General features: G+C 38.5%; 1 protein-coding gene across 2 annotated transcripts in view; it reads left to right on the forward strand.

Moving 5' to 3' along the window:
• Positions 1-27,106, forward strand: part of LOC131078428 (protein IN2-1 homolog B) — a 275,451-nt gene that overhangs the window by 242,512 nt on the left and 5,833 nt on the right. For both annotated transcript variants that reach the window (XM_058016121.2, XM_058016123.2), the window contains 2 exons: positions 733-812; positions 946-1,053. In XM_058016121.2, the coding sequence (XP_057872104.2) occupies positions 733-812; positions 946-1,053 (188 nt within the window). The remainder of the gene's footprint in view (positions 1-732; positions 813-945; positions 1,054-27,106) is intronic.

The raw sequence follows: 27,106 nt of genomic DNA on the forward strand, positions 1-27,106 counted from the left end.
ATACCACCTTGTAGAGCTCACTAGCTTTAGGTTCTTTGTATGGTGGCACCCTTGCGGGCAAAGTGAGTATCTCTATACTATATTATTCTAGGAGATGTAGTATGGCAGTCATCTTGTTCCACATGCCAAATGTAAATGCATACCAATTATAGTCCATACATATTTCTTGGTACCACTTAATGGTATTTATAGTAAATAGAACCATCCTATATCTTTTTATCCATGTATGCTTATTTATTTTAGTAATTAAATTTTCAACTAGATATTTGCATGACTTTTCAAGTTTGGAATTGCTATTTTCTTCGAACCATGAGAATAATATAATTGTTTATGTATTTTATTACTCAACCTAAACTTAGTTTCTCCTTGTAATTTCCTCCTTGCTAGAGTAGAATTCCCAATGTCAATGAAGATTTTTTTTTTTTTTATAATCTCATTTTTACACTTTTTAAGGTGCTTCACTTTCCCACTTGCTAACCTTGGTCTTGCCTCACCGATTTATACTCGAGGCCAATCCAATGAAGATACACAAATTTATTTATAATTTCTTTGTTTAGACTATTTAAGATGCTTCACTCTCCCACATGCTAATGTTGGCCTGGCATTACCCATTTACATGGGGTTGAATGTTCATTCAATTATATAAAAAAAATTAAAATTTAATAAATAGTTTGTAAAGAAGTCATTGGATATTATTTGATTGAAAGTGATGCTTCTTTTGTTTGAATGCAGGTATTGCGCTTGACCAATTGGAGACATCAATTCAGAATTTTTCTAGCACAAGTCCTTTCTTTCTCGGTGAATTTGGTGTGGTATGCTCCTTTTATGCAATTTATTAGATTTGGGTATCTCATAGTCATATGAGTTAATGTGATTTGCCTTAATTTGGTTCTTCTAATGACAATTTTAGTTTGAAATATTAACATGGATCCATTCCTTTTGAAGGTTGATATAGTATATATACCGTTTATTGAAAGACTTCAACTTGCCTTATCTCATTTCAAGAATTATGACATTGCACATGGGAGGCCTATGCTAGCTAGATGGATTGAGGTATGTTCAATAATTTAAACCTGAATATTTACTGTAAATCTTGGGAAGTCATTCAGATGAACATAGTTAACTTTAAGTTTCATTTCTTTTAGAAAGACCAAAATTTATTGTGCATATTGAGTTTGTCAGTTAACCCTTTATTATAATTAGTTCTTTCCCTCCCAACTTGAGACTTTGCAACAATTATTTGACTTCTTAATTCCATGTCATGTGCTCAAATATCATATTTTAGTTAAATGGAGCCATTTTGGGGTTCATTTTGCGTTGTTCCTAAACTTAATTTTCTTGATATTTGATTAGAATGTTGCTGATATGTAGATGACACTTTTGACATTATTCATTCCAACTAACTCTAGAAGGAGCACTTAATTCTATCATATTTTGCCATAGCATTTTCTTCTCAAACAACCCTCTTGACACATTTGTAAAAACACATCCCTTGTGTTTTAACTTTTTCCCATTCCTATGTAATTTCAAAAAACAATTGATAAATCAACAAATAATATTTATTTCTCATTAGCAGTGGATAAATGATTCTCTACTTTGATTCTCATGCTAGTTTATGTGTCTAAAACTAGGATGGACTTGTCCTAAGTCATCTAGGCCGTTGAAATTTGGGGGTGCCCATTTCATACATACATTACCTTATCCACTTTGATTCTCATGCCACTTTACGTGTCCAAAACTAGGACAGGCTTGTCCTAAGTCATTTAGGGCATTGAAATGTGGGGGAGTCAATTTCATACATACATTACCTCCACCTCAATCTTAAGATCAGTTATTGCAACTAATAATGACATTTGATTTCATTTGAATCCTTCGTCTTTAAATAAAAATCCCCTCCCTAAATCATTTTTATGAGAGCATCTACATTGAAATAAATATATATGAAACAACATAAAATTCACACATTAAAACAATCTATTTTTCAGAGACAAAGTTATAGCTTCATAATTTATATCAATTGTGCTAACTATAACAAAATTGGCTAAACAGTAAATACCAAGAAAATATTAACAGATTTAATTCACATAATATCATAAAATAATGAGATTTCCAATCAGTGGTGATAGCATTGTCATTTCTGATTCCATGGAATCATGTGTGTACAACTGGAGTGGCTTAAGGGCATCCTGAGCAATATTTGACAGACCCAATGATGGGAATGATGTCCTTCATGACATCATCCACTCAAGTCAAATCGACTATAGCTATAATGGTGTTGGTGTGGCATGATCATTCATTTCATAAAAGTAAAAGTTTTCATAACTCTTCACAACTTTTATCCATCCATAAGAATCCATGTAGCATATCACATAATTATATAAAGTCTTGCAAGCCATTATTTTCAGTGTTTCCATCTCATGTCATTGTTTTTCAACATGAATCAACTTTAAAAGAAATGTATATTTATGATTGGTGCTTATGCTAGCTACCACATGTGAAAATGCAATGGGCACATTGACAGGTGTAATAGGAAGATTTGTAAACTTTACTATAGTGTAATTAGAGTCTTGGAAGAGACATGATTCTATACAAAGTGTGATTTGAACATTTGTAGATTGCAAGTGAAGTAGGTGTGAAGAGGTACTGATTTTGTTGGTTTTTAATATGGTGTAATTAAAGCATTGGAGGAGACATGATTTTTTGTAGAGTGTGGTACGAACATCTATAGATTAGAAGTGAAGTAGGTGTGAGGTTTGTAATGCCCCCAATTTTAATAAAATGACTTAAATAAGTTAATTAATTAAGTGGTCCTAAATTTTATATAATATCATTTAATTTATTAATTAAATTATTAAATATAGGGGCCCAAATTAATAAAATAATAAACTATTGTCGGCTTGCTTGTAACCCTTCGGGAAACTTCCCAGAGATCTTTATAAGGCCGAGTTTGGCATAGTTGTAGGTATGGTGAATTTTATATTTTCTTTGTATCTACGAATTCCAGTTGGAGTTTGGCATTTTTGCAGTTTCGGAGGTGCAAGATCCTCCCTATTTTGTAGTCGCAGTTTCGGTGGTTAGCAACCACCCTAGTCTGTCGTTGGAGATATCATTCCTGATATTTCACTTTGTACTTCATTGTTGGATCTATCTCTACCATGTGGAAATATAATTAAAAATATCTAGTTCTTGGCCATTCAATGTTGTTGGTGTATACTATGTGTTGATAATTCATTCCTGTATCTGCAATAATCTTATCGACGGAGGATCCTTCAGTGGAAGCAACATTGTTGTACAAAGTGTTGGAAGTGTGCGGCCTACTTTTCTATACGAGTGGAACTTTGCGGCCGGAGTCGAAGGGTGCCAAGTGTCATTGATTGAGGTTCGAAGGTGTCGAAGGTACTTTGCCCTCAAGTGCTTCCCTCGGGTACTTCCCTTGGTAATTGCCCTCGGGTGCTTCCCTCGAGTACTTTTCCCTCGGGTATACTTCCCTCGATAATTGCCCTCAGGTACTTCCCTCGAGTACTTTTCCCTTGGGTATACTTCCCTCGATAATTGCCCTCAGGTACTTCCCTCGAATACTTTGCCCTCGGGTACTTTGCCCTCAAGTATTGTGTCGTAAGAGAGCGTCGGTACAACATAGTGGTACGTGACGTACGGTGGAAATTTGAGTATCGTACAGTTGGGTACATTACAAGGTTTTGGTGTTAATATGGTGTAATTATATTTTTGGAGAAGACATGATACAATGCAAAGTATGATCCAAATAATTCTATGAATTGAAGCTAATTGCATAATGTATGAAGAAAGATATGAGCATCAATTTTCAACTAAATTAATAGTAAATAAGAACCATCTATAAATCAAAAAACATTCAACGTTTTTGTTTTGTTGCAGTAGTAGTTGTCATGATGTGCTTTTATCTTTGATGGATTTGTCTAATCCTTTACATGTTTATAGTGAATGCATGATGTTTTCAAACATCGTCCCATAACTTGAAGAGATTCACCCATTCACTGTTAACTATAAGAGATTCTAGATATCCACTTAGCATTGGTGTTTTTAGATTGATTGATGCTTTTTGAGAACTGCACTACTGCTTTCATTCATGTGAATTTATTTTTCACCCTCAATTCCTTTGCCTTTGCCCATAGGATGATATATAAATTGATAAATGTTTTTTTTTATTGGTAATATAGATTGATAAATGTTAGTAGCACATCTATTACACTATTTAAATTATTAATGCACTATCATGGTGTGAAAAAAAGCTCAAAAGATTTATTTTATATAATTATATTGTAATTATTATAAATAGATAGATATATACATAGAAGCAAAAATAGGCAAAAAATTGCAAAAATCACAAATTAATAGCGAAACTTTCAAAATGCTGATGTTTTCTCCAAAAAACTTGTGATTTTGTATAAAAATTGTTGACCAACAATTTTGACCCTTTTTTTGGTCTTTCGGACCGTTGTTTTGAGTTTAATCACACAATTAATTGATGCAAAGTTGTGCAGGTTTAACGAATTTTGTCATCAATAGGTTTTTCTTAGTGGTTTTTAGTTTTGTTTTTTTTTCCTTCTTTTTAACTACATAGTAAAGTTTATGAAAAGTTTTCATGTTTCTTATAGATTTGATTGATTATTTTTTGTGTGAGATATATGGTAGGGTTTATGCCTTTGTTACCAGAAACTTGACTATATATGCCTCAATTTTGTTGCTTCACCTTTTATTTTAATCAACTTTAAAGCACTTTTTTATTTTTTATATTTTGATATTTTCTTTACAATGTAAAGCAATTTTTGAAAATCAATTAAAATAGAGATTTTTTTAGAGAAATTGATTGGAGCTTTGGTATGCTATGTGGAAGGTGAATTGTCTTTTGTTGGTTTTTCCCTCTAAAGCTTTGATTTTGTTGTGATTTTTCTTAGGTTGTTTGTGCCTATGGAAATCCATTGATCTTTATTTCCAAGTTGTTGGTTTGGGGTGTTGGGTGTTTGGTTTGTGTGTTTTTTCAATGTCTTATTTTTCTCAGGCCACTTGGCTATTTCTTGTGTCATCCTCATTCAAAGTGGTTTGTTTTTTATTAAGGGTAAAATAGGTTTTGAAGGGACTCGAAACCCTTTAACAAAAGTAAATTTGTTGCCATTATGATAAACACAACCAACTGATAGCCAACCACCAACAAAAACAAAAAAAAGAAGCAAAATTTTAACCAACAAACGAGAATAGAAATCAAACCAACAAGAAACTACTAGAGCTTTTTGAGGGATTCTGCAACCTCAGCCTCCAACTGATCAATATGTTGACATAGATTCTTTATATCATTAATACCCATCTTAGCTTGCTCTACAGTCTTCTTGAGATTTCCCCTAGTACGAGAACAGGGACCCTTATCATCCAAAACTTGTTTATCCTAGCCTTCGGCTTTGTTTTGTGTGGGATATTTTGGCTTTTCATTTTTTTGTATTAGGGATTGCTTTGGGTTTCCCTTGTGTCTCCAATAAAGTATGTTTATTATTGTTGCATGAGAATTTAATGGATATCAATGAAGTTGTCATCGATGGAGAGAACTTTGCTACTGATATTGTAGTGGATGATTTAATTGTAGCAAGTCCTAGAAATAAGGTCATGTTGACGTGGCTAAAGTCGCATCGTTGCAACTCTATCTGGCCAACGCAGAATAGAATGATCTCACCGAGTATCATATCCTTTCTTGTATAAGGAAGCCCTAATGTTGTTTTAGTTGATCAAAGGGGACAACCTCAAGGTTTCAAATGTCAGTTCTTGACTGCGGGATAACTCAATGGTTGATGTGTCTTTTGTTGGGAGCACAAGGGGTCTTACGTTTTACAACAAGCTGGTCTGTATCCTACGATGTTGTGAATCTCGAGCTGCGAAATAAAAGCAAAAGAGAAGGGATAGGAGACCTAAGGACAACGATAAGAATTACTAGTGTAGCGAGTAGACAAATTTCCTTTAACAGATTCTTATTTCGCCAGAGACACTCTCACAACTAGACAAGAACAGTGCAATCTCCAAGGGATGAAGGATTTTCAGACCGGAGACATTCATTTAGGCACCCAATTCTGGCGCAGCCTAAGACGAACACCTGCAATTGAACTAAGCACAGTAAGGTTCAGACTAACCATGCACAGTGGCCTACAATCAGCAAGCCCCCAATGGTATGAACCAAAAATACATCAAATACCCCTCCACGCTTCACCATTAAAATCTTTGCACTCTAATTCTAACTAGCTGAAAGAAACCATGCAAACAGAAGAAAGCAAAGACAATAAACACCATATTTCAACGTTCATATATTTGCTTCAGCTGCCATTACAACAATTTTTGTAACAGTTCTACTCTACTCCTAATCTGAAAACTAAAATCTAACAGTTTAACTACCTAAAATTCTAACAATAATCTAACTAGAGTAACTATCTAACCCTTTACAAGAGAAAGGCCTTTGCCTTTTATAGAATTTACAATATGAATCGATGGGCAGGATTGATTGCACCCAAGGGTTGCAATCTGCCCTCCAGAAGCTGGCAACTTTAACCCATGCCTACTAAATTCTTAGTTATCCCTTCAACCACTATCCCAACTGCCTACAACTGTTTGGCATTGATTCAGTCCTCCTGGTGGCTGGGAATAGTTGTCCACAATTGACCTGTTTCCCCTTTGTTTCAAAATATCTTAAGTGGAGCCCACAGACAGTTTTACATTAAACAATTTCAGTTTTTAAAACTTAATTTTTGGAATTAAATCCAGTAGTGTATTCTTCTGAGGATGCACATTTGGAGTGCTCCTGTGTGTTCTTTGGTCTTTGGTCTCGATGATGGACTTTAACTTGTCGTCCAATGGCACACTTCCCAATGTTTGGTTTTGATCTCGTGCTCTTGCACCTTCGTCTCCAGCTTCCAACACCTGGCTTTGATCTTGTGTTAAGTTGTCAATTTGAGCTTCAGGTTGATGCCATAGCTCTTCCTCGACATTGTTTCCTGCGATCAATCAATTTCACCTTTAATCAATCAATTTGAAAAATTAATTAAATTAATTTGACAAACATTAAATTTTTAACGTCTGGCTTCATCTCAATGGAGTTCGGGCATGAGAAGCTCTTTGTGAGATGTATCTCTTAAATGTCTCTCTTTTGAATGTAACTCGCGATTCTGGCTCTTTGTGACGTTTGAGCGATTTTATCTTCCTAACTTAAAAGACGTGACCTTTGTTTATAATCGCCCCAAGCCCTATGAAATTCGGCCATTTTCATTTATGGATTATTTATCACTTTGTCATTTTAGGGAGAATTTCGGTCTTCCTAGGCAAAAAGACCGAACTTATTATTTGGTCCTACCTCCTTTTCATTTCACTCAACTTATCGCTCCATGACTTTTCAGTGTTTTTGACCAAAAATCGCGATTTTCACTGGCTTCTTTCAAAGTTTGACATTTTCCCGAGAAATCACGATTTTAACTCTCTGCAAACTTCGCGATTTTTCTACAAATCGCGCGATTTCCCTTTCCCCTCACAAACTCGGCATGTGCGATTTCTTGCTTTCATTAACTTTTTCGAGCACTAAGGTCATTTTGCGATTTCACCATGCCCTCTTATGGCAATCTCGGGCTACTGAGCCTAAGTCACATTTTTATTTCCCTAAGCTAATGACGTAAAAAATGAATGTGTTTTATGCTTTGTAATGTTAATGTTATAACATGGTGATTTCCTTGAGAAAAGTTTGACTAGGGAGATTGGAAAGTGGATGCCATACTTGGAGGGGGTTATGAAATGAAATGAAGATGAATGTAAGGAAATTTGGGTGCCATTTCATGTGAATTTGAGATTCAAAAATCTATATATACAAGGTGGGGCGCCTCATTTGAGCATCTTGAAGAAATCATATCGTTATGTTGTCGGAATGGTGAGTGAACTTGAGCTTCGGAGTTGTCGCTCCCTAGTTTTGCCATTTTCGTACTTGAGACATAGTACCTAGCTGAGTAGTGGATCGTGGGTGAAGTTTTCAGTGTGCATTTTCAGATTTTTAGTGTGGTGTGGTTTTTCAGTGTTGCTGGTTTGGTGTGGCTAAAGCAAACATTTGATCATATCTCCCTGCCTATGCGACCCATCATTCTAGGTGTTGGCTCATCGGAAGCGTATCAAGAAGAGGATCATTCTCCTGTTTTGGTGTTCAATCTAATTTTTTATTGCAAATCGATTTTCTGTTGTTGGTTGTACCATTCCTTGGCTGCCTCGGGTTGTGTGTCGATTGTTGGTGGTGTTTGCGGTGCAGGTTTGAGGTTCGTGTTGCATCGCCTCAGTCTTAGCTTTCATTTACTTCTTGTCTTTTGTCATTCAGTGAAGTTTTAGGCAAGTTATGAGCATAATAGTGATTTTGGTAGTGGTTGTTTTATGCGTGTTATGTGTACAACAGATTGCTTTTTTCAGTTTAGTGATGAATGTTGTGTTATTTCTCTATGGGTGTGTTTGAGTTTGCTAAGTGTGTTAAGTTTGGAAGTATTCATCAGTATTGGACAGTATAATCTCTTTATTCTATGCATTGTATCTCTTTATTGTAAGGCTAGATAGTAGTACTAACAGCCATTTCTAGATTGTAAAGAAAACTCCCGCTGAAAAGTGGAAGAGGTTGGCTTGCCGCCTACATTTGGCTTTGTAATACTGTCCTCCTGCTACACAAGCGGTAGAGTGATTGTAATTTCCATTCATGTCCTCCTGCTGAAATATCGTGGTAGAGTGATTTGTGCTTGAGTGTGTTCTTGTTTACTTGGCTGGTTTACCGTCAAGTTTCCTTGTTTACCCACTGGAAAGTGGAAGGGACTGGCTTAGCACCCATTATTGTAATAAGCATTTTCAGAAGTTTTCATCTAACGATCCCCTGCGACCATATGCTCTCACCCTCCCAGCTTGGGCTCTCGGTGATCAAAAGGTGTAGGGTTCCTTTCAGCTGGTTTAGATTTCATTATTCTAACCTTAACAGGTGTTGGTGTGCTTGTAAAACTGTTTAAAAAAAAAATGGTTGGGGATATTACAGTGGTATCAAAACCACTCTTCCTGCCAGCCTGTGTGTTAGGGCTTCTCCATGAGTGATAGAGATATCAGCTACTACAACAGAGAGCAGAGAAGGTAGCAGTTTCAGATACCGCTAGTGCCAGTGGAAGAGACCTTTTAAGAGGTCTTGAGAAACAAAGAGAAAGAGGTTGATTCAGCCAATCAGTGGATGCAATGGCAGAGAAAATATCAAATTAGAATGGTGCCAATGGGGTTGCGGAGAGAGTTGAGAAAAAGTTTGATACTATGATGGACATGATGTCCTGGCTACTAGCCACATTGAATCAAAATGTTGGTGGGGGTCGAAGTCAAAATCAAGACACCCATGGACACCATGCCAATACCTCTAACAATTCAGGAGGTAATGGGAATGGCAGCAATCATAGTAGTAACAGTGGTGGAGTACCAATTGGTTTGGTGTCAAGACCCTTGCAACTTGTATTCCTTCCTAAGGAATCACTGCCAGCTGTAGTAGAAGTCCCAGTAGCTGATGAGATACGGGCATGTTACATGGAGTATGCTTCACTTCCCACAGAGATCCATGACATTTTGTCCCTTAATCAATCCATGAATCAGAAGAAGAGAAAGGAAGGGAGGTTTGATAACAGATACTCCACTCCAAGAGATTATCAACAAGCTCTTGGGAAGGTCACTCTAGCACATTTTGATGGAAGCAATAAGTGCACAGCTAGAGCTTGGGTCGAGAAGTTGGACAATTATTTGTCCTTAAGGCCAATGCCCGAAGAAGACGCCATTAAGTTTGCTACCTTGCATTTGGATGGTGTTGCTCACAAATGGTGGTACCATGGGTTGGCCACCCTTGGACACAATTTGATAACTACATATGTTGAGTTCATAAACAAGTTGATTGAAAGGTTTGATTTTAAGGATCGAGAGGTTAAATTCAGAGAGCTTGCACAACTCAAACAGCAAGGCTCCTTGGACAACTACATAACTGAATTCCAGAATCTTTCAATTATGGTTAGTAGTATTTCTGAGAAGAGGCCAGTGCTCTTATTCACTGAAGGACTTGAAGAGCCTTTGAAAGGTTGGGTTAAAGATTTTGATCTGCCCACCTTAGCTGAAGCAATCAAGAAATCAAGGAGTATGGAGTTGGCTACTCCTAAAACTAAATTTCAGTCCAAGCCTTTTCCTTTCCAAAAGGATAAAAAGAAGTTTTCAAATCAGACCAAGAAGTTTCCCTCTCGAATGGATGATGAGCTCCACCAAGAGCTTCGGAGGAAGAATTTGTGTCATTCTTGCAGTGAACCTTGGACCTCGGGACATAAGTGTCATGGGAAAGGCAATTTACATCAAATGGAGTCCTATTCAGCTGATGGATCAGATTCTGAAATCTCCGAATAGTAGACTGAAATTGAGGACGAGTATGAAGAGGCTCCAGAAGGACCTGAAATTGAACAAGATGATAGAGGTGTGGTTGCCCAACTCTCGAGCCTTCACAAGAATGAGTCCTTTAGAGTTAGGGGAGTGTTGGGAGAGCACCGTGTCATAGCTCTTATTGATACGGGAGCAACTCATAACTTCATTGATGAAAGAATTGTTGCTAAGAGAGGGCTAGTGATTGAAGAAGTTGAAGGATTCAAAGTCATGGTAGCTGATGGCTCCACCATATCATGCAATCGGATAATTTCCAACATGTAATTGAAGTTGGGAAATCATGAGATTCAAGATGACTTCTTTGTGGTGAGCATAGGAGGGACTGATGATGTAGTCCTTGGCATTCAGTGGCTAAGATCTCTTGGTGAGATCACTCTAAATCTACAAACCATGGAATTAAAATTCATGTCCAATGGGAAGAGGGTAGTGTTGTGAGGAATGTCTAATGGTGGTCTCAGAATTGTATCACTGAAGATGATGTAGCGGTTCATCCCCCATGATCAAGTGGAATGGGCAGCAGAGTGTTTGATAATGCCATCAAGTCCACTTGAAGAAAAGGGAAGCTACTCTGCAGACATTCAAGCACTAATTACTAAAAAGAGTAAGGTCTTTTGGAATCCACCTCTTGGTAGATCTCTTGAGTGTATGATCATGCCATCTAATTCACTTGAAGAGAAAAGAAGTTATCCTGATGATATTCAAGCTTTGATTACAAAAAGGAGTAAGGTGTTTGAGAATCCACCTCCTGGTAGACCTCTCGAGCGAGGTACGAAACACATCATTGAGTTAGAAGAAGGAACTAAGCCTGTCATGACAACTCGTTATTGGTACCCAAAGAAGCAAAAGGATGAGATTGAGAAAGCCATTAAGGAGCTTCTTGACATGGGATATATTAGGCCAAGCAAGAGCCCTTTTGCTTCGGTTGTAGTTTTGGTTAAGAAGGATGGGACCATCCGCATGTGCGTAGATTACCGGGCACTCAATCAGAAAACAATAAAAAATCGATACCCCATTCTGAGGATTGATCAGCTCATTGATGAGCTACATGGTGTCATGTTCTTCTCAAAGATTGACCTTAGATCAGGCTACCATCAAATCAGAATGAGGGCATCAGATGTTGAGAAGATTGCTTTCTGATGCCACTTTGGGCATTTTGAATTATTAGTCATGCCTTTTGGTTTGACTAATGCTCCTGCCACATTCTAGTCTTGCATGAATAAGATCTTCCAGAAACAGCTTAGGAAGTTTGTGCTCATATATTTTGATGGCATCCTCATCTTCAACAAGTCTTGGAAGGAGCACTTGCAACACTTGGATGAAGTGCTCAGTTGACTGGAGTATGAATCCTTGTTTGCTAAGGAGTCCAAATGTGAATTTGGGATGAAAGAACTGCTCTATCTTGGTTACATTATTAGTGCAGAGGGTGTGAAGGTTGATCCTGAAAAGATAAGGGCTATCATCGATTGGCCTCCACCTAAAAACATAACACATTTGAAGAGATTTTTGGGTCTATGTGGTTTGTACCAGAGGTTTGTGAAGGGTTACTCTTAGTTGGCTGCCCCGCTCACAGATATCACTAGGAAAGGAGCTTTTGAATGGTCAGAAAAGGCACAAACGATGTTTGATCAGTTTAAAGAGATATGAGCTCGTGCCTTGTTTTGGCTTTACTAGATTTCACCAAGCCCTTCGAGCTACAATGTGATGCATCAGGAGAAGGTGTTGGTGCAGCTCTCATGAAAGACAAGCATCCTATTGCCTTTCAAAGCAGGAAGTTGGGATGAGCTGACAGGTTCCACATATGAGAGGAGTTGAATGGTTATATTCCATATATGATAAAGAAATGCTTGCCATAAAGCATGCTCTTGTGAAGTTTAGGCAGTATCTTGTGGGGAGTAAGTTTGTTGTTAAGACTGATCATAACAGTCTTAAGCACTTCATGCACTAGAGGGACTTGAATGAGAGACAACAAAAATGGGTGAGTAAGCTACAGGCTTACGACTTTGACATTGAGTATGTCAAGGGGAGGAATAACATAGTGGTTGATGCTTTGTCTCGAAACACCCCACTTGAGCTCTTTGTGTGAGCTTACTGCAGATTGGAGGGACTTGTTGCTTCCTAATTATGCCAAAAAACAGTTTGCAACCAACATCATTGAGGGTACTTTTCATGATGTAAAGTATAAATTGGTTGGTGAGTTGATTTAATACAAGGGAAGGATCTTCATTGTGCCTAAATCTAAGCTCAAGGAGAAGATATTGTAGACCTTCCATGACATTCCTCTTGCTGGTCACCAAGGTTATTTCAAGACACATGCAGATCCGAGAAAGATTTTCTTGGAAAAGATTGAAAAATGATGTCTTGAGCTACATCAAGGAGTGTCATATATGCCAAAAGAATAAGGATGAGAATACTTTACCGACTGATTTGTTACAACCTTTGCCCATTCCCAATCAGAAATGGGAAAGCATATTCATGGATTTCATCACAAGGTTGCCACGGGCCATGGGGAAGGATTGTATATATGTTGTGGTGGACAGATTGACCAAGTTTGCTCACTTTTTTGCCATCACCAGCTCATTCACAACAGCTCAAGTTGTTGATGTGTTCTTTCGAGAGGTGTTCAAATTGCATGGATTGCCAAAGAACATTGTAAGTGATAGGGACATCAAGTTCCTAAGTACCTTTTGGCAGGAGATTTTCAGATTATGTGGTACTATGCTCACTCCAAACACAAGTTATCACCCACAGATTGATGGGCAGACCGAGATTGTGCATAAGTGTTTGGAAGGCTATCTCAGAAACTATGTCTTGGAGCAGCAGAACGCATGGGTGAGATGGCTGCACCTAGGGGAGTATTGTTACAACTCCTCTTATCACATGTCCATCAGAATGTCACCATTCATGGCACTATATGGTTATGAAGCTCCTCGCTTCGCTGATTTGATATTTGGTGATAGCAAAACCCCTCAAGCGAAGGATATTATGCAGCAAAGTCAGGATATTTTGAGGTCTTTGAGGGACAATCTCCAACATGCACAGAATCAGCAGAAGTTTTATGCTAGTCAGCAATGGATTGAGCACACCTTTGAAGTGGACGACATGGTTTATTTGAGGCTCCAACCTTACAGGCAATCTACTCTCAAGAAGAGTGGAGTGGAGAAATTGAAGCCACGTTTCTACGGGCCTTTCAGAGTCAAGAGGAGAATTGGGGAAGTGGCGTATGAGTTGGAACTTCCGACGAGCAATAGAATTCACAATGTATTTCATGTGTCTCGCCTTAAGAAAGCTCTTGGACATAATGTAGTAGCTTCAGCAGAGTTGCCTCCACTAGATGAGGAGGGAGAGCTGGTTTTGATTCTTGAAGTTATCATTGACTTCAGGGAGCGTTCTTTGAGAAAAAGGGTGATCAAGGAGTACTTGATCAAATGGAAGAACTTACCAGTTGAGGATGCCACTTGGGAGAATGAGAAGATTCTGCAGCATCCAGGCTTGCGATTGCTTGAGGGCAAGCAATCTCGGGGAGGGCGGACAATAATGTCCCCTTCTCAGTAAGGAGTAATTAGTGGTCCATTGGCCTATTCCGGAGACCCGTAGACTGATTGGAATGAGGAATTAGGGTTTCCTATTTTTGTGGAGCTTTGCATGATCCAATTGATGTTTTTTTGGTAGGGTTTCTGCAATTCCAATTGAGGATTCCTTCTAGGTTTTTTCGAGAGCTTCACGGTGGTATAACATGCGTTATGTTTCGGAGTGATTTTTGAACTTACTATTTTTAGTAAGTTGGTGGCAGTTGACTGGATTTTGAGGTTTTTCTGGTTTTTCTGAGCTCTCTCACAGGGTTCGACAAGCATGTCTTTCAGAGATGTTTTCATGACTTACTATTTTTAGTAAGTATCAATTTAGGCAGAGCTATTTGTGGCAGTCTTAAGCAGAGTTCCAATCCAGTCCAGAATTAGTGTTTTATGCGCTCTAGTTCATATGGTTGATTTGGTAGTGATTAGTGGGCGATTTATAATTGATTAATTAAATATTATCACTTTATTCTGAAGTTTAATATTTAATTATTTTACTAATTATTTTGGAGGAATGACTTAGGAAGGAAAATACTATATTATTTATCCTAAGTCACATTTTTATTTCCCTAAGTTGATGGCGTAAAAAATGAATGTGTTTATGCATTGTTATGTTAATGTTATAACATGGCAATTTCCTTGGGAAAAGTGCGACTAGGGAGATTGGAAAGTGGACGCCATACTTGGAGGGGGTTATGAAATGAAATGCAGATGAATGTAAGGAAATTTAAGCGTCATTTCATGTGAATTTAAGATCCAAAAATCTATATATATAAGGTGGGGCGTCTCATTTGAGCATCTTGAAGAAATCATATCGTTATGATGTCGAAATGGTGAGTGAACTTGAGCTTGGGAGTTGTGGCTCCCTAGTTTTGTCAGTTTCGTACTTAAGACATAGTACTTAGCTGAGTGGTGGATCGTGGGTGAAGTTTTCAGTGTGCATTTTCAGATTTTCGGTGGTGTGATTTTTCAGTGTTGTTGGTTTTGTGTGGCTGAAGCGAAGATTTGATCATATCTCCTTGTCTGTGCGACCCATCATTCTGGGTAGTGGCTCGTTTTAAGTGTATCAAGAAGATTATCATTCTCCTGTTTTGGCGTGTGTTTTGGTGTTCAATCTGATTTTTGGTTGCAAATCGATTTTTTGTTGCTAGTTGTACCATTCCTTGGCTGCCTCGGGTTGCATGCTGGTTGGTGGTGGTGTTTGCAGTGCAAGTTTGAGGTTCTTGTAGCATCGCCTTAGTCTTAGATTTCATTTGCTTCTTGTCTTGTGCCATTTAGTGAAGTTTTAGGCGAGTTATGAGCATAACAGTGATTTCGGTAGTGGTTGTTTTCTGCGTGTTATGCGTACAACAGATTGCTTTTTCAGTTTAGTGATGAATGTTGTGTTATTTCTCTATGGGTGTGTTTGAGTTTGCTAAGTGTGTTAAGTTTGGAAGTATTCATCAGTATTGGACAGTATAATCTCTCTATTCTATGCATTGTATCTCTTTATTGTAAGGCTAGATAGTATTACTAACAGGCATTTCTGGATTGTAAAGCAAACCCCCACTGAAAAGTGGAAGAGGCTGGCTTGCCGCCTACATTTGGCTCTTTAATACCATCCTTCCACTACACAAGCATTAGAGTGATTGTAATTTCCATTCATGTCCTTTCACTGAAATATCGCAGTAGAGTGATTTGTGCTTGAGTGTGTTCTTGTTTACTTGGCTGGTTTACCGCCAAGTTTCCTTGTTTACCCGTTGGAAAGTAGAAGGGGTTGGCTTGCCGCCCATTATTGTAATAAGCATTTTCAAAAGTTTGCATCTAACGATCCCTTGCCACCGTATGCTCTCACCCTCCCAGCTTGGGTTCTCGGTGATCAAAAGGTGTAGGGCTCCTTTCAGCTAGTTTAGATTTCATTATTCTAACCTTAACGAGTGTTGGTGTGCTTGCTAGTCCCAACCGGTGCTGAGAGGGGAGGGGTGAATCAACACTTAGTCAAATTTTCACAATTTAACTTTTATCTTAAATATTCATTCATCTAAGATCTAACAATATACTTAATCACTGAACTAAAATATGCAAGCATGAAATGTTGATAGTGACACCAAGGATTTATCTCGTGGAAACCCAATAGGGAGAAAATCGCGGTGTGAGTAGGAACTCACAAAATTTGCACTCTTCTGGAGTACGCCCGGTTAAGAGCCATACTTGTTAGGAGATTACAAAGACACTGTTAGGTGCCACCCAGCTAAGGGATTTTGAACAAGGCCTTTACCATGTTAAAGGTAGCCTGGTTAAAGGACTTAGAACATTAGTTAAGATGTTACCCGGTTAAGGGATTTTATAATAGGGACCTATCAAAGTCCACCCAGTTAAGGGATTTATGTTGCAGTTGTGTCTTCTCTGCACAGCACTGGTTTCTTTCTTACACCTTCGGCTATTCACTCAGTCGGTCACCTATCCCTCGGCACTGCACTTTGTCAATCCTCTGACCTTCGGCTCTACACTCTATCGGTCCTCTGTCCTTCGGCTTTGCACTCAGCCGATTCTTTTTCCTTCGGCTCTGCACTCAGTCGATTCTCTGTCCTTCGGCTCTCCACTCAGCTGGTTCTCTGTCTATCGACTTTGCCCTTAGTCGATCTACCTCACACACACACTCAACTGTGCTAACACCTCTTAGCACTTCCTCTCACTCTACTCTTCACCTTGGATCGCCTTCAACAAGATTTCCTTGTTTCAAATTTCACGATCAAAACTTTCAGAAAGAGCTCCAAAACTCTTTATACATTTTCTGTCGACATCTTCAGGCATATCCTCAATCAGATCAATCAAGGATTTTGGAAGATTTCAAATTCAAACTCTCCTGCTCTTTCTCTATGCACCTTTCAACGATTCCACCAATTGTTCAACTAGTTCTGCCACCACATCTCCCAAGGATAGAAACTTATGAGTCAAGTTCAGTCAAATCAATGCGAACCAGAGAATCTGCATGTAATCATGCTTGACTGCATGGTAACTGAAAGTTAGCTTTACCAACAAATGATTTGGCGTAGACACAAGCTTACCAACTCATTCTTTGCCACCGCAACTAAATGGCCGATCACTGCTCCGAGATTTATGGTGATCGCCTATCTTCCTACTGTCATACCGGTGTACTAGTATGTAACTACACTTCTTACTTTACCGGTTCATTCTTTTACTGTTAGTTTGTTGTGCTAGCATCATGCCTCTCCCCTGTTTGCCAGTGAGTTACCGGTTGGTTGGAGCAAACAAGTTTTCTTGCCTGAGTCACCTTTTGTAACTTTACCAACACCAAAGTGACCAATCTTCCTGAATGATAGATCGGTTGACTTAATGTATGTTACCTTGAGCTGAAGTAACCTTTGATCATTCAATATCAATGTTGTTTCCATTCACTATTTCTTACTGAAAAGTAACACCACTTTACCTATACCACTTCACCGGTAAGTGTTGGACATCAATGACAAACTTTAGCACATATACCGGTTTTCTATATTGACCGGTTTTTTCAATGCCAACAATCCAACAATCTCCCCCTTTGGCATTGATGGCAAACACTTCAAACTTTGGCTAGTTAGATGCATATTTCTTCATCTCTGTAACAGTCCAGTCATTGTGCCCTAAGTGAAGAATATCTCCCCCTATCACTGATATCTGCCAATGCTCAAACACTCTTAACATATTCTGCCAATGTTCAAATACACTTAACATATCTCCCCCTTTCACAACAATGCCAAAGAGTCCATTCTGAACACTTACAAGACTGCTCCCCCTAACTGGAGTAGTCCACATTCATCAATCTTGTTGTTTTCATTTGAAAAAAAACTTGAAATTATACCAGATTGATGTAGAACCCTGTTTACTTACTTTACTAAATGGAGGGGCATAACCCCCAGCTTACCTTTGAGATAGTCAAAGGTGTCCTTTTGTAGCGGCTTGGTGAATATATTAGCCACCTGCTCTTTTGTCGGTATGTACTCCAACATCACTTCCTTTTCTTGAACTTGTTCCCTTAGATAGTGATATTTGATGGCTATATGCTTCATTTTGGAGTGCATCACCGAGTTCTTAGATATGTCAATGGCACTGGTGTTGTCACAATGAATCACTACTGACCCAAGCACCTTTTCTTGAATTCCTTCCAGCAGTTGCTTGATCCAAACTATCCGTGTGCAATTAATTGCAGCAACTACATACTCAGCTTCAGCGTAGATTGAGATATGTAGTTTTGTTTCTTACTTGTCCAAGATACAATCCTTTCTCCGAGAAAGAATACTCCTTCACTGGTTCTCTTCTTGTCATCAATGTTTCCAGCCCAATCTGAATCAGTGAAGACACTTAAACTAAAGCCTCCTTTGTGTGGATACCAGAGACCATACTCATCAGTCCCCTTTAGGTATCTGAATATTCTTTTGATTGCCATCATAGGAGTTTCTTTTGGATTTGCAAAAAATATGGCAACCAAGCCAACAGCTTGTGCTATGTCCGGTCTGCTATGTACTGCATACTATAATTTACTGATCATGGACTGGTAAAGTGTCTCTTTCACTTCTTCAGCCTCATCATGTTTAGATAGCTTGCAACCTGTAACCATTGGAGTTCCAACAGGTTTGCAATCTTCCATTCCGAAAGTCTTAAGAATTTCTCTTATGTACTTGGTCTGACTGATAAAGATGGCATTCTCTAATTGAGAGACTTGTAGACCAATAAAAAACTTAATCTCACCAATCATGGACATCTCAAATTCTTGTTGCATTTGTCCTGCAAAGCTTCTGCTCATCTCATCATCTCCCCCAAAGATGATGTCATCTACAAAGATCTCAACAATTAGGTGTTTTTCTTCAGCTCCACTCATTAGATATAGGTTACTATTATCACTGGTTCTTTTGAACCCAATGCTTAGCAGATATGAGTGTAACCTCTCATACCAAGCTCTCGGTGCTTGTTTCAGCCCATACAGAGCCTTCTGCAACCTACATACCATATTCCTCCCATCTTCAGATGCAAACCGTTTCGGTTGCTCTATGTATACTTCTTCCTCTAAATTTAAGAATGTCGATTTGACATCCATTTGGTATACTTTAAACCTTTTATAAGTAGCATAGGCCAGCAGAATTTTGACCCCCTCCAGTCTGGCTACCGATGCATAGGTTTCTCCATAGTCCAAACCTTCTTCTTGAGCATAGCCCTTACAAACCAATCTTGCCTTGTTTCTTATTACCTTACCGGTTTCATCCATCTTATTTTTGAACACCCACTTGGTGCCTATTACATTTTTATTTTCCGGTCTGGGTACTAGAGTCCATGTATCATTTTTCTCTGTTTGCTCCAGTTCTTCTTCCATGGCTTTGACCCAGTCATCATCCTTTAGAGCCTCCTTTGTTGTTTTGGGCTCAAAAATGGAGAGCATACACTCATTCTTTCTTGCTCTTCTTCTGGTTAGAACTCCTGCATCCTTATCATCGATAATATCTTCTACAGAGTGATTATTTCTGACATATTTAGCCAATACCGACTCACTCCTTGGAGCTTCTTCTACCGATTGTGCAGGTTCTATCAAGCTTCTTCATTAGCCGCTTCAACAAGATCTTTTTTAGTAGGTTCCACTGGTACATTGTACTTGAACCCTTTATAGTCCTCTGGTTCACTCTTACTATCCTATTCATTTTTCTCAGAGTACTCATCTACTCTGAAATTTGCACTTTCCACAATCTTACCAGTCCTTTTGTTTAGACACCGATGTGCCTTGCTCTTTGTTAAGTAACCTAAGCAGGTTCCCTCATCACTCTTGGGGTCAAATTTTCCAGTGTACTCGTCCCTTTTGATGTAGCACTTGCTTCCAAATACTTTGAAATAGCAAACATTAGGTGAGTAGCCACTCCATAATGCATAGGGAGTTTTGTTTGTCCCCTTCTTTACCTATATCTAGTTCAGAGTGTATACAACAATGCTTATTGCTTCTCTCCAGAAGGTATGTGGGATATCCTTCTGTATCATTAGAGTTCTGGCACAATCAATGAGAGTTATGTTTCTTCTTTCAGCAACTCCATTCTGCTGAGGAGTTATGGGTGCAGACATTTGTCTCATGATTCCTTGTTCCTCAGAGTAGTTCATAAACTCTTGAGAGGTGAACTCTCCTCCTGTGTCTGATCTTAGGCACTCCAAATTCTTACCGGTTCCTCTTTCGACTCGAGCCGTAAACACTTTACACATGTGAAAAGCTTCTAATTTTTCTTTTAAGAATACAATCCACATCATTCTTGAGAAGTCGTCCACAAATAACATAAAATACCGGTCTCCATAGAAACTCTTGGTTCTCATGGGACCACACAGGTCTGTGTGAACTAAGTCCACCACACTTTCAGATGAGAAAGTTTTACTGCTAAAGCTGGACCCGGTCAACTTCCCTAGTTGACACTCTTTGCACATAGCATTTTCAGGTTTTACTATGTCAGGGATATCTCTTACAGATTTTGCCTTACTGACTTTAGCTATGCTGTCAAAATTAACATGACATAATCTTTTGTGCCATAACCAGCTCTCTTCTACCTTAGCCACTAGACAATTACCTATGGTGGTGTCTAGATGAAACAAATTGCCTCTTGATTGTTTACCAGTGGCAATTAAACTTGCAGATTTGTCATTTATTTTACATATCCCTTTATTGAACTCTAACCGATATCCTTTATTGTTAAGTTGTGCAACACTTAACAAGCTATACTTTAATCCTTCTACCCAAGACATCATCACAATTTGTCTTATCATTCAGGGCTATAGACCCCTTACCTCTTACTGCACATGGGGCATCATTTCCGAACCTCACTGTTCCTCCGTTGCAATCCTCCATGCTGAGGAATTTGCTTCTATCACCGGTCATGTGGTGAGTGCAGCCACTGTCTATCACCCATTCTCCACACTGGTTTGTGCTAGAAATCAATGTCATATCTCCCTCCTTTGTGTTGTCCTCTTTGACTACCACGAAGGCAATGCCATCATCATCAGATCTCTCTGACTCTTCATCAGTGACTCCTTCTTCTGCAAGATAACATTCCTTCTTGCTCTTGTCCCTGTAATTTTTGAAATTGTCCTTTTTGTCTCTGTCATTATCAGGGCATCTTGAAGCAATATGACCTATCTTATTACAGGAGAAGCACTTTAAGGGTAACTTACCTTTGTATTTACCTTTACCTCTTGGAAATCTTCTTGCCAGTAGAGCTTCAATCTCGTCTTGCTCCTATTCCTCAGAGAGCAGGTTGTCATTCTCGTGAGAATGACCGATTCTGGTAGTAGAGCTACTATCGGTTTCTTTTCTTCTCCTTATGGGTGTATGCACCATGGATGCTTTGAAGGCATCATCAATCTTTGGTACGTTGTTATCATAATTACTCAATTCAAAAGCGGTCAACTTACCGATCAGTGAGTCAAGAGTTACACTGACTGTTCCCAAGGATCTGAGTTCCTGGATAGCAGAGACCCTTATGGCATATTGTGGTAGCAGAGTTCTCAGGATTTTGCTAACCACATCCTCCTCGAGTTTTCCTCCTGCATTCTTGATAGAATTTACTACATCCTTTATCATCTTGTTGTACTGCTCTATGTTTTCACTTTCCTGCATTCTCATCTCATCATACTTTCCTCTCAGGCTATCTACTTTGGCCTTTTGAACATGACGATCTCCCTCATAGACTGCCTTCAACTTATTCCATATCTGGAAAGTTGTTTTCAAATATTGCACCTCAGCAAATTCATTATTTGAAAGAGTACTAACAATCAGATCCATAGCAGCAGTATTATCTTGCCTCTCCTTTATCCGGTCAGGAGTAAGAATCCCTGAAGGTTCATTGTATTATGTGATCACATGGTTCTAGTTGTGTTCACCTAAGGATCTTAGATAAAGTTTCATTCTCCCACACCATAAGATGTAGTTCTCCTTAGAGAACTTAGGACCCTCCTTACGCATCATCTTGAATCTCTCCCTAAGTTGATTAAGCTTCTTCTTATTCTAGGGACCTGTGCTCTGATACCGATTGTTAGTCCCAACCGGTGCTGAGAGGGGAGGGGTGAATCAACACTTAATCAATTTTTCACAATTTAACTTTTATCTTAAATCTTCATTCATCTAAGATCCAACAATATACTTAATCACTGAAGTAAAATATGCAAGTATGAAATGTTGACAATGACACCAAGGATTTATCTTGTGGAAACCCGATAGGGAGAAAACCACAGTGTGAGTAGGAACTCACAAAATTTGCACTCTTTTAGAGTACGCTCGATTAAGAGCCATCCCTATTAGGAGATTACAAAGACACTATTAGGTGCCACCCAGTTAAGGGATTTTGAACAAGGTCGGTTAGTGCCTTTACCCTATTAAAGGTAGCCTAGTTAAAGGACTTAGAACATCAGTTAAGATGTTACCCGATTAAGGGATTTTACAATAGGGACCTGTTAAAGTCCACCCAATTAAGGGATTTATGTTGCAGTTGTTAGAAAGCAACAGATGGATGATCTGCTGAATTAGCTACTGATAGCTTTATCAAATCTCAATATGCATTCCACTCAATACACATCGGTTGTGTCTTCTCTGCACAACACTGGTTTCCTTCTTACACCTTCGGCTATTCACTCAACTGCTCACCTATCCCTCGGTACTGCACTCTATCGATCCTCTAACCTTTGGCTCTGCACTCTGTCGATCCTCTGTCCTTCGGCTCTGCACTCAGCCAGTTCTTTGTCCTTCGGCTCTGCACTCAGTCGGTTCTCTGTCCTTCGGCTCTGCCCTTAGTCGATCTACCTCACACACACACTCAGCTGTGCTAACACCTCTTAGCACTTCCTCTCACTCTGCTCTTCACCTTGGATCGCCTTCAACAAGATTTCCTTGTTTCAAATTTCACGATTAAAACTTTCAGAAAGAGCTCCAAAACTCTTTATACATTTTCTGTCGACATCTTCAGGCATATCCTCAATCAGATCAATCAAGGATTTCGGAAGATTTCAAATTCAAACTCTCCCACTCTTTCTCTACGCACCTTTCAGCAATTCCGCCAAGTGTTCAACCAGTTCTGCCACCGCATCTCCCAAGGATAGAAACTTATGAGTCAAGTTCAGTCAAATCAATGCGAACCAGAGAATCTGCATGTAATCATGCTTGACTGCATGGTAACTGAAAGTTAGCTTTACCAACAAATGATTTGGCGTAGACACAAGCTTACCAACTCATTCTTTGCCACCGCAACTAAATGGCCGATCACTGCTATGAGATTTATGGTGATCGCCTGTCTTCCTTCTGTCATATCGGTGTACCGGTATGTAACTACACTTCTTACTTTATCGTTTCATTCTTTGACTGTCGGTTTGTTGTGCTAGCATCATGTCTCTCCCCTGTTTACCATTGAGTTACCGGTTGGTTAGAGCAAACAAGTTTTCTTTCCTGAGTCACTTTTTGTAACTTTACCAACACCAAAGTGACCAATCTTCCTGAATGATAGATCAGTTGACTTAATGTATGTTATCTTGAGCTGAAGTAACCTTTGATCATTCAATATCAATGTTGTTTCCATTCACTATTGCTTACTAAAAAGCAACACCACTTTACCTATACCACTTCACCGGTTAGTGTCTTCACCAGTAAGTGTTGGACATCAATGACAAACCTTAGCACATATACCGGTTTTCTAGATTGTCCGGTTTTGTCAATGCCAACAATCCAACAATGCTTGCAAAACTATTAAAAAAATTTAAAAAAATTGTTGGGGATGTTACAGTGAGATTGTGAGGAGAGCAAAATGTTGTCATATAGTAGGAAAAGTTGTCAAAAAAATTGTCAATATTGTTAATGTTGCAAAATATTGTCATAGTTGTCAAAAGTGCAAAAAATGTTGTAAAATTGTTAGGAAAAGTCTTCATGAGGATGAAGGTTTTGAAAGTGCTAAGTGTTGATGAGTGATGAAATATTCAAAGATGTGATGCCTAGACAAGGAAAATTCCTTGTCAAGGTCGGATTTTTTCACCTTGACAAGATGGGGAATAAGGAAGAGTTTTCGAAAATCCTTGTCTAATATATGGGAATTTAAAGTTGAAAACTAAAGGATCTAAGGTTCAAGTATGAAAATGATTAGAATCCTTGATTGAATCCCTAGCCAATTTGGGGATTCCCCTTAGCAAACTTTTTGGGCATTCATCTTAGTCCTTAGTCTATGCACACACTTGATTTGCACTCTAGGCTTGTCCTTGTATGGGTAGGAATCTCGCCCTGGCTTGTCCTTAACTATGCCTCAAATGCGCCTAAGGTTGTCCCTAACTACCTTGCCATCCTACTCTTGTAGTGTACCTATTCCTTGACCACCTTGCTAATGCACCCTTGATCTTAATTGCTTTGTCCTTGATAACCTTGAAATCACGCCCCTAAATGAGATGCATTTCATCCCTCACAATCCCTAAGGAGTGCCATATGTTATCCTTGGATACCTAAGAAACTCCCCTTGCATTGAGGTCTTTAAATTTGCATCAACTTTGTCCTTCACACCCAAGAAATTACACCTAGCATCTTGTCCCTAGCACTATATTATTTGAGCCCTACACATAGTCCCTCTCTTCACCTTAGGACCGCCTAGCATATTGTCCATCCCCACCTAGGATTTGTACCCAACATGAGTCCATACACACTTGGAAAAGCCGCCTTGTCCTTGTCCTTGCATCACACGAAAAGTCACTCAACACTTGTCCTTGCATCTCATCAAATCCCACTCTTTCTCTTTGTCCATGGATCACATGAAAATGCACCCCTAGTAGTCCTTTGCTGAGGTAAAACATTGCCCTTGCTTGCTCTTATTCATAATTAAAATGTGTCTATCATTTGTCCTTAATGACCCTTCAAACCTGCTCATGAGAAAATTGGGTGTTGGTCGCCTTCCTAAGAGGAATTTCTAATTTTTAAATACAAATAAACCTTGAAGGCAAAGAGGAATTTGCATCTGACCTAATATGCAGAGCAGACTAAATGTTAAATGTGAGTTTGAAATGTGTTTAGAGGGTTGGGTGATCACATTATATTTCTACGGAGCAAGGCAAGAGAATATATGATGAAGAATGCCAACTTGAGGTTTTGAGATCGGCTAGCTTAAAGGGAGATTTAAACTTTAAAAACAAAACCAAATCATTTTAGATGGCCAACTTCTTGAATAGATTCAAATCAAATTCAAATTCAAATATATATGTTAGGTTGGCCTAGTTGGAGTAGAAAGTTCAATCTTGATGAGTGCTATAAAGGAGGATTCCAATAACACATTTTCAACATCAATTCAAAATTCATCCTAAGCGAAGTAGGAGCAGAGAAGACCTAAAGCAAAATAAGGAGGGATTAATAGAAGGCAGACTTCACAATGATGGTGAACAAATGAAAGAGAAACAAATTCATGACATGACAAGGATGAGAAAATCAAAGTCAAGGATAGTGAACACAAAGGATTCCACATCAAGAAGTCAAGAAGTACACCAAGGAATCCAAGTCCAAGGCAAAGAATTTCAAAATCAAAGAAAGTCAAGGAGGGAAGTAGTTCAAGGTTCCAGAGTTGAGGATGGAAATGCATCACAAAGAGGAAGATTCCCAAACATTAAGATGGAAAAGTGAAACTTGATCAAGGAAAGTAGATAATTCTGAAGAGTTAATCAAAGTCAGAAACTTGATCATCAATGAGATGCAATTTGGAAATATGAACCATCAGAATCAATCAAAAGTTTGAAAATGATGAGTATCAAGAGATATTGATAAATATTTAAGGACTTCTTTGTGATGAACGATGGAACTTTACAAGATATATATGCTGAGGTGGCACCTAATCATCATCAAACAATTTAGTGATGCCAAGTCAACATGTCTAGGTGCATTGAACCTAACTCATCAAAGGAGCAAGTGACATGTGGCACTACATCAAATATTATTCAATGTACCTAACCTCATTTCTTATTGGTCCAATTTCAAGGGAAAGACATTAAAATGTTGTAATTTTCCATTGGTCAATAAGGTGTTAGTTGTAACACTCCTGATTAGGGTTTATCTTGAATTATCTTGGCCATTAATTTCAAATCAATTTGGGCCATTCATTTGTAACTGAAAGGTCTATATAAGGCTTTGTCTTCTCATTTGTAAAGGTTAATAATTGATAGTAGCATAATAGAGAATAGTTGATAGTAGTAGAATAGAGAATAGTTGATAGGTTAGTAGTTAGCAATAGAGTAGGAGGAGGAAGCTAGAGATTGTTGCCACGGTTATGGTGAAATCAATACATAACTTTCATTGAAGCTATGGTGGATCTTTGTGTTGTGTTTCTACATTTTTCATGGTTTATTGTTACTTCTCAAAGTTAGTTGAAGTTCATTGATTATAATGGAGAAATGTGAAGACGTTTGATGGAATTCCATTTCATACCATTCGTAGTTTGTTGGTTGCAAATTGTAGTACATGGTTATTCTGAACCTAATTTAGCACTAGTTTGATTATGGATGTTCATTTGGATTACACTAGTATTGGGTGTTTGGATGAATGCTTACAATATGAAAATCCTTTGTTACCTATGGAGATCGCATCTTTTTTGTGTAGTTGTTTCTTCATGGCGAAGCAAGGCTTGATTATGGAATCCATCTATCTAAGCACTATCTATTATCATCATGGTCCTTAGGTTTAGATTAGATTTCTCCAACCTTCTCTCTTTTCTCTTTTATTTTCAAGCCAGTTTAAGTTAGTTTCTACATTCCGGCGAAGCATAAGTCCATTTGTGTTACCAGCAAATCACATCATATACACTGAGCTATCCATCATATAATGTCAATTGTTCACATTGTAAACCTCGAGGTTGCCTTGTTTGATCATGAAGCTTAGCATTTAAGGTTTCCTTGTTCAAGAGAGGATATAATACTTAGCATTTTATTTTGTGTTTGAGGTGTCATAAAAAACACATCAATAGAACAAAACCATTGGATTCCATGGGTAACATAGATGTTTCCAGTAATCACCACATAAAAATCATATTTGACTTCATAGTTGCCCAATTGCAAACTCA

Source organism: Cryptomeria japonica, chromosome 7 (assembly GCF_030272615.1).
Source record: "Cryptomeria japonica chromosome 7, Sugi_1.0, whole genome shotgun sequence".
Taxonomy (NCBI): domain Eukaryota; kingdom Viridiplantae; phylum Streptophyta; class Pinopsida; order Cupressales; family Cupressaceae; genus Cryptomeria; species Cryptomeria japonica.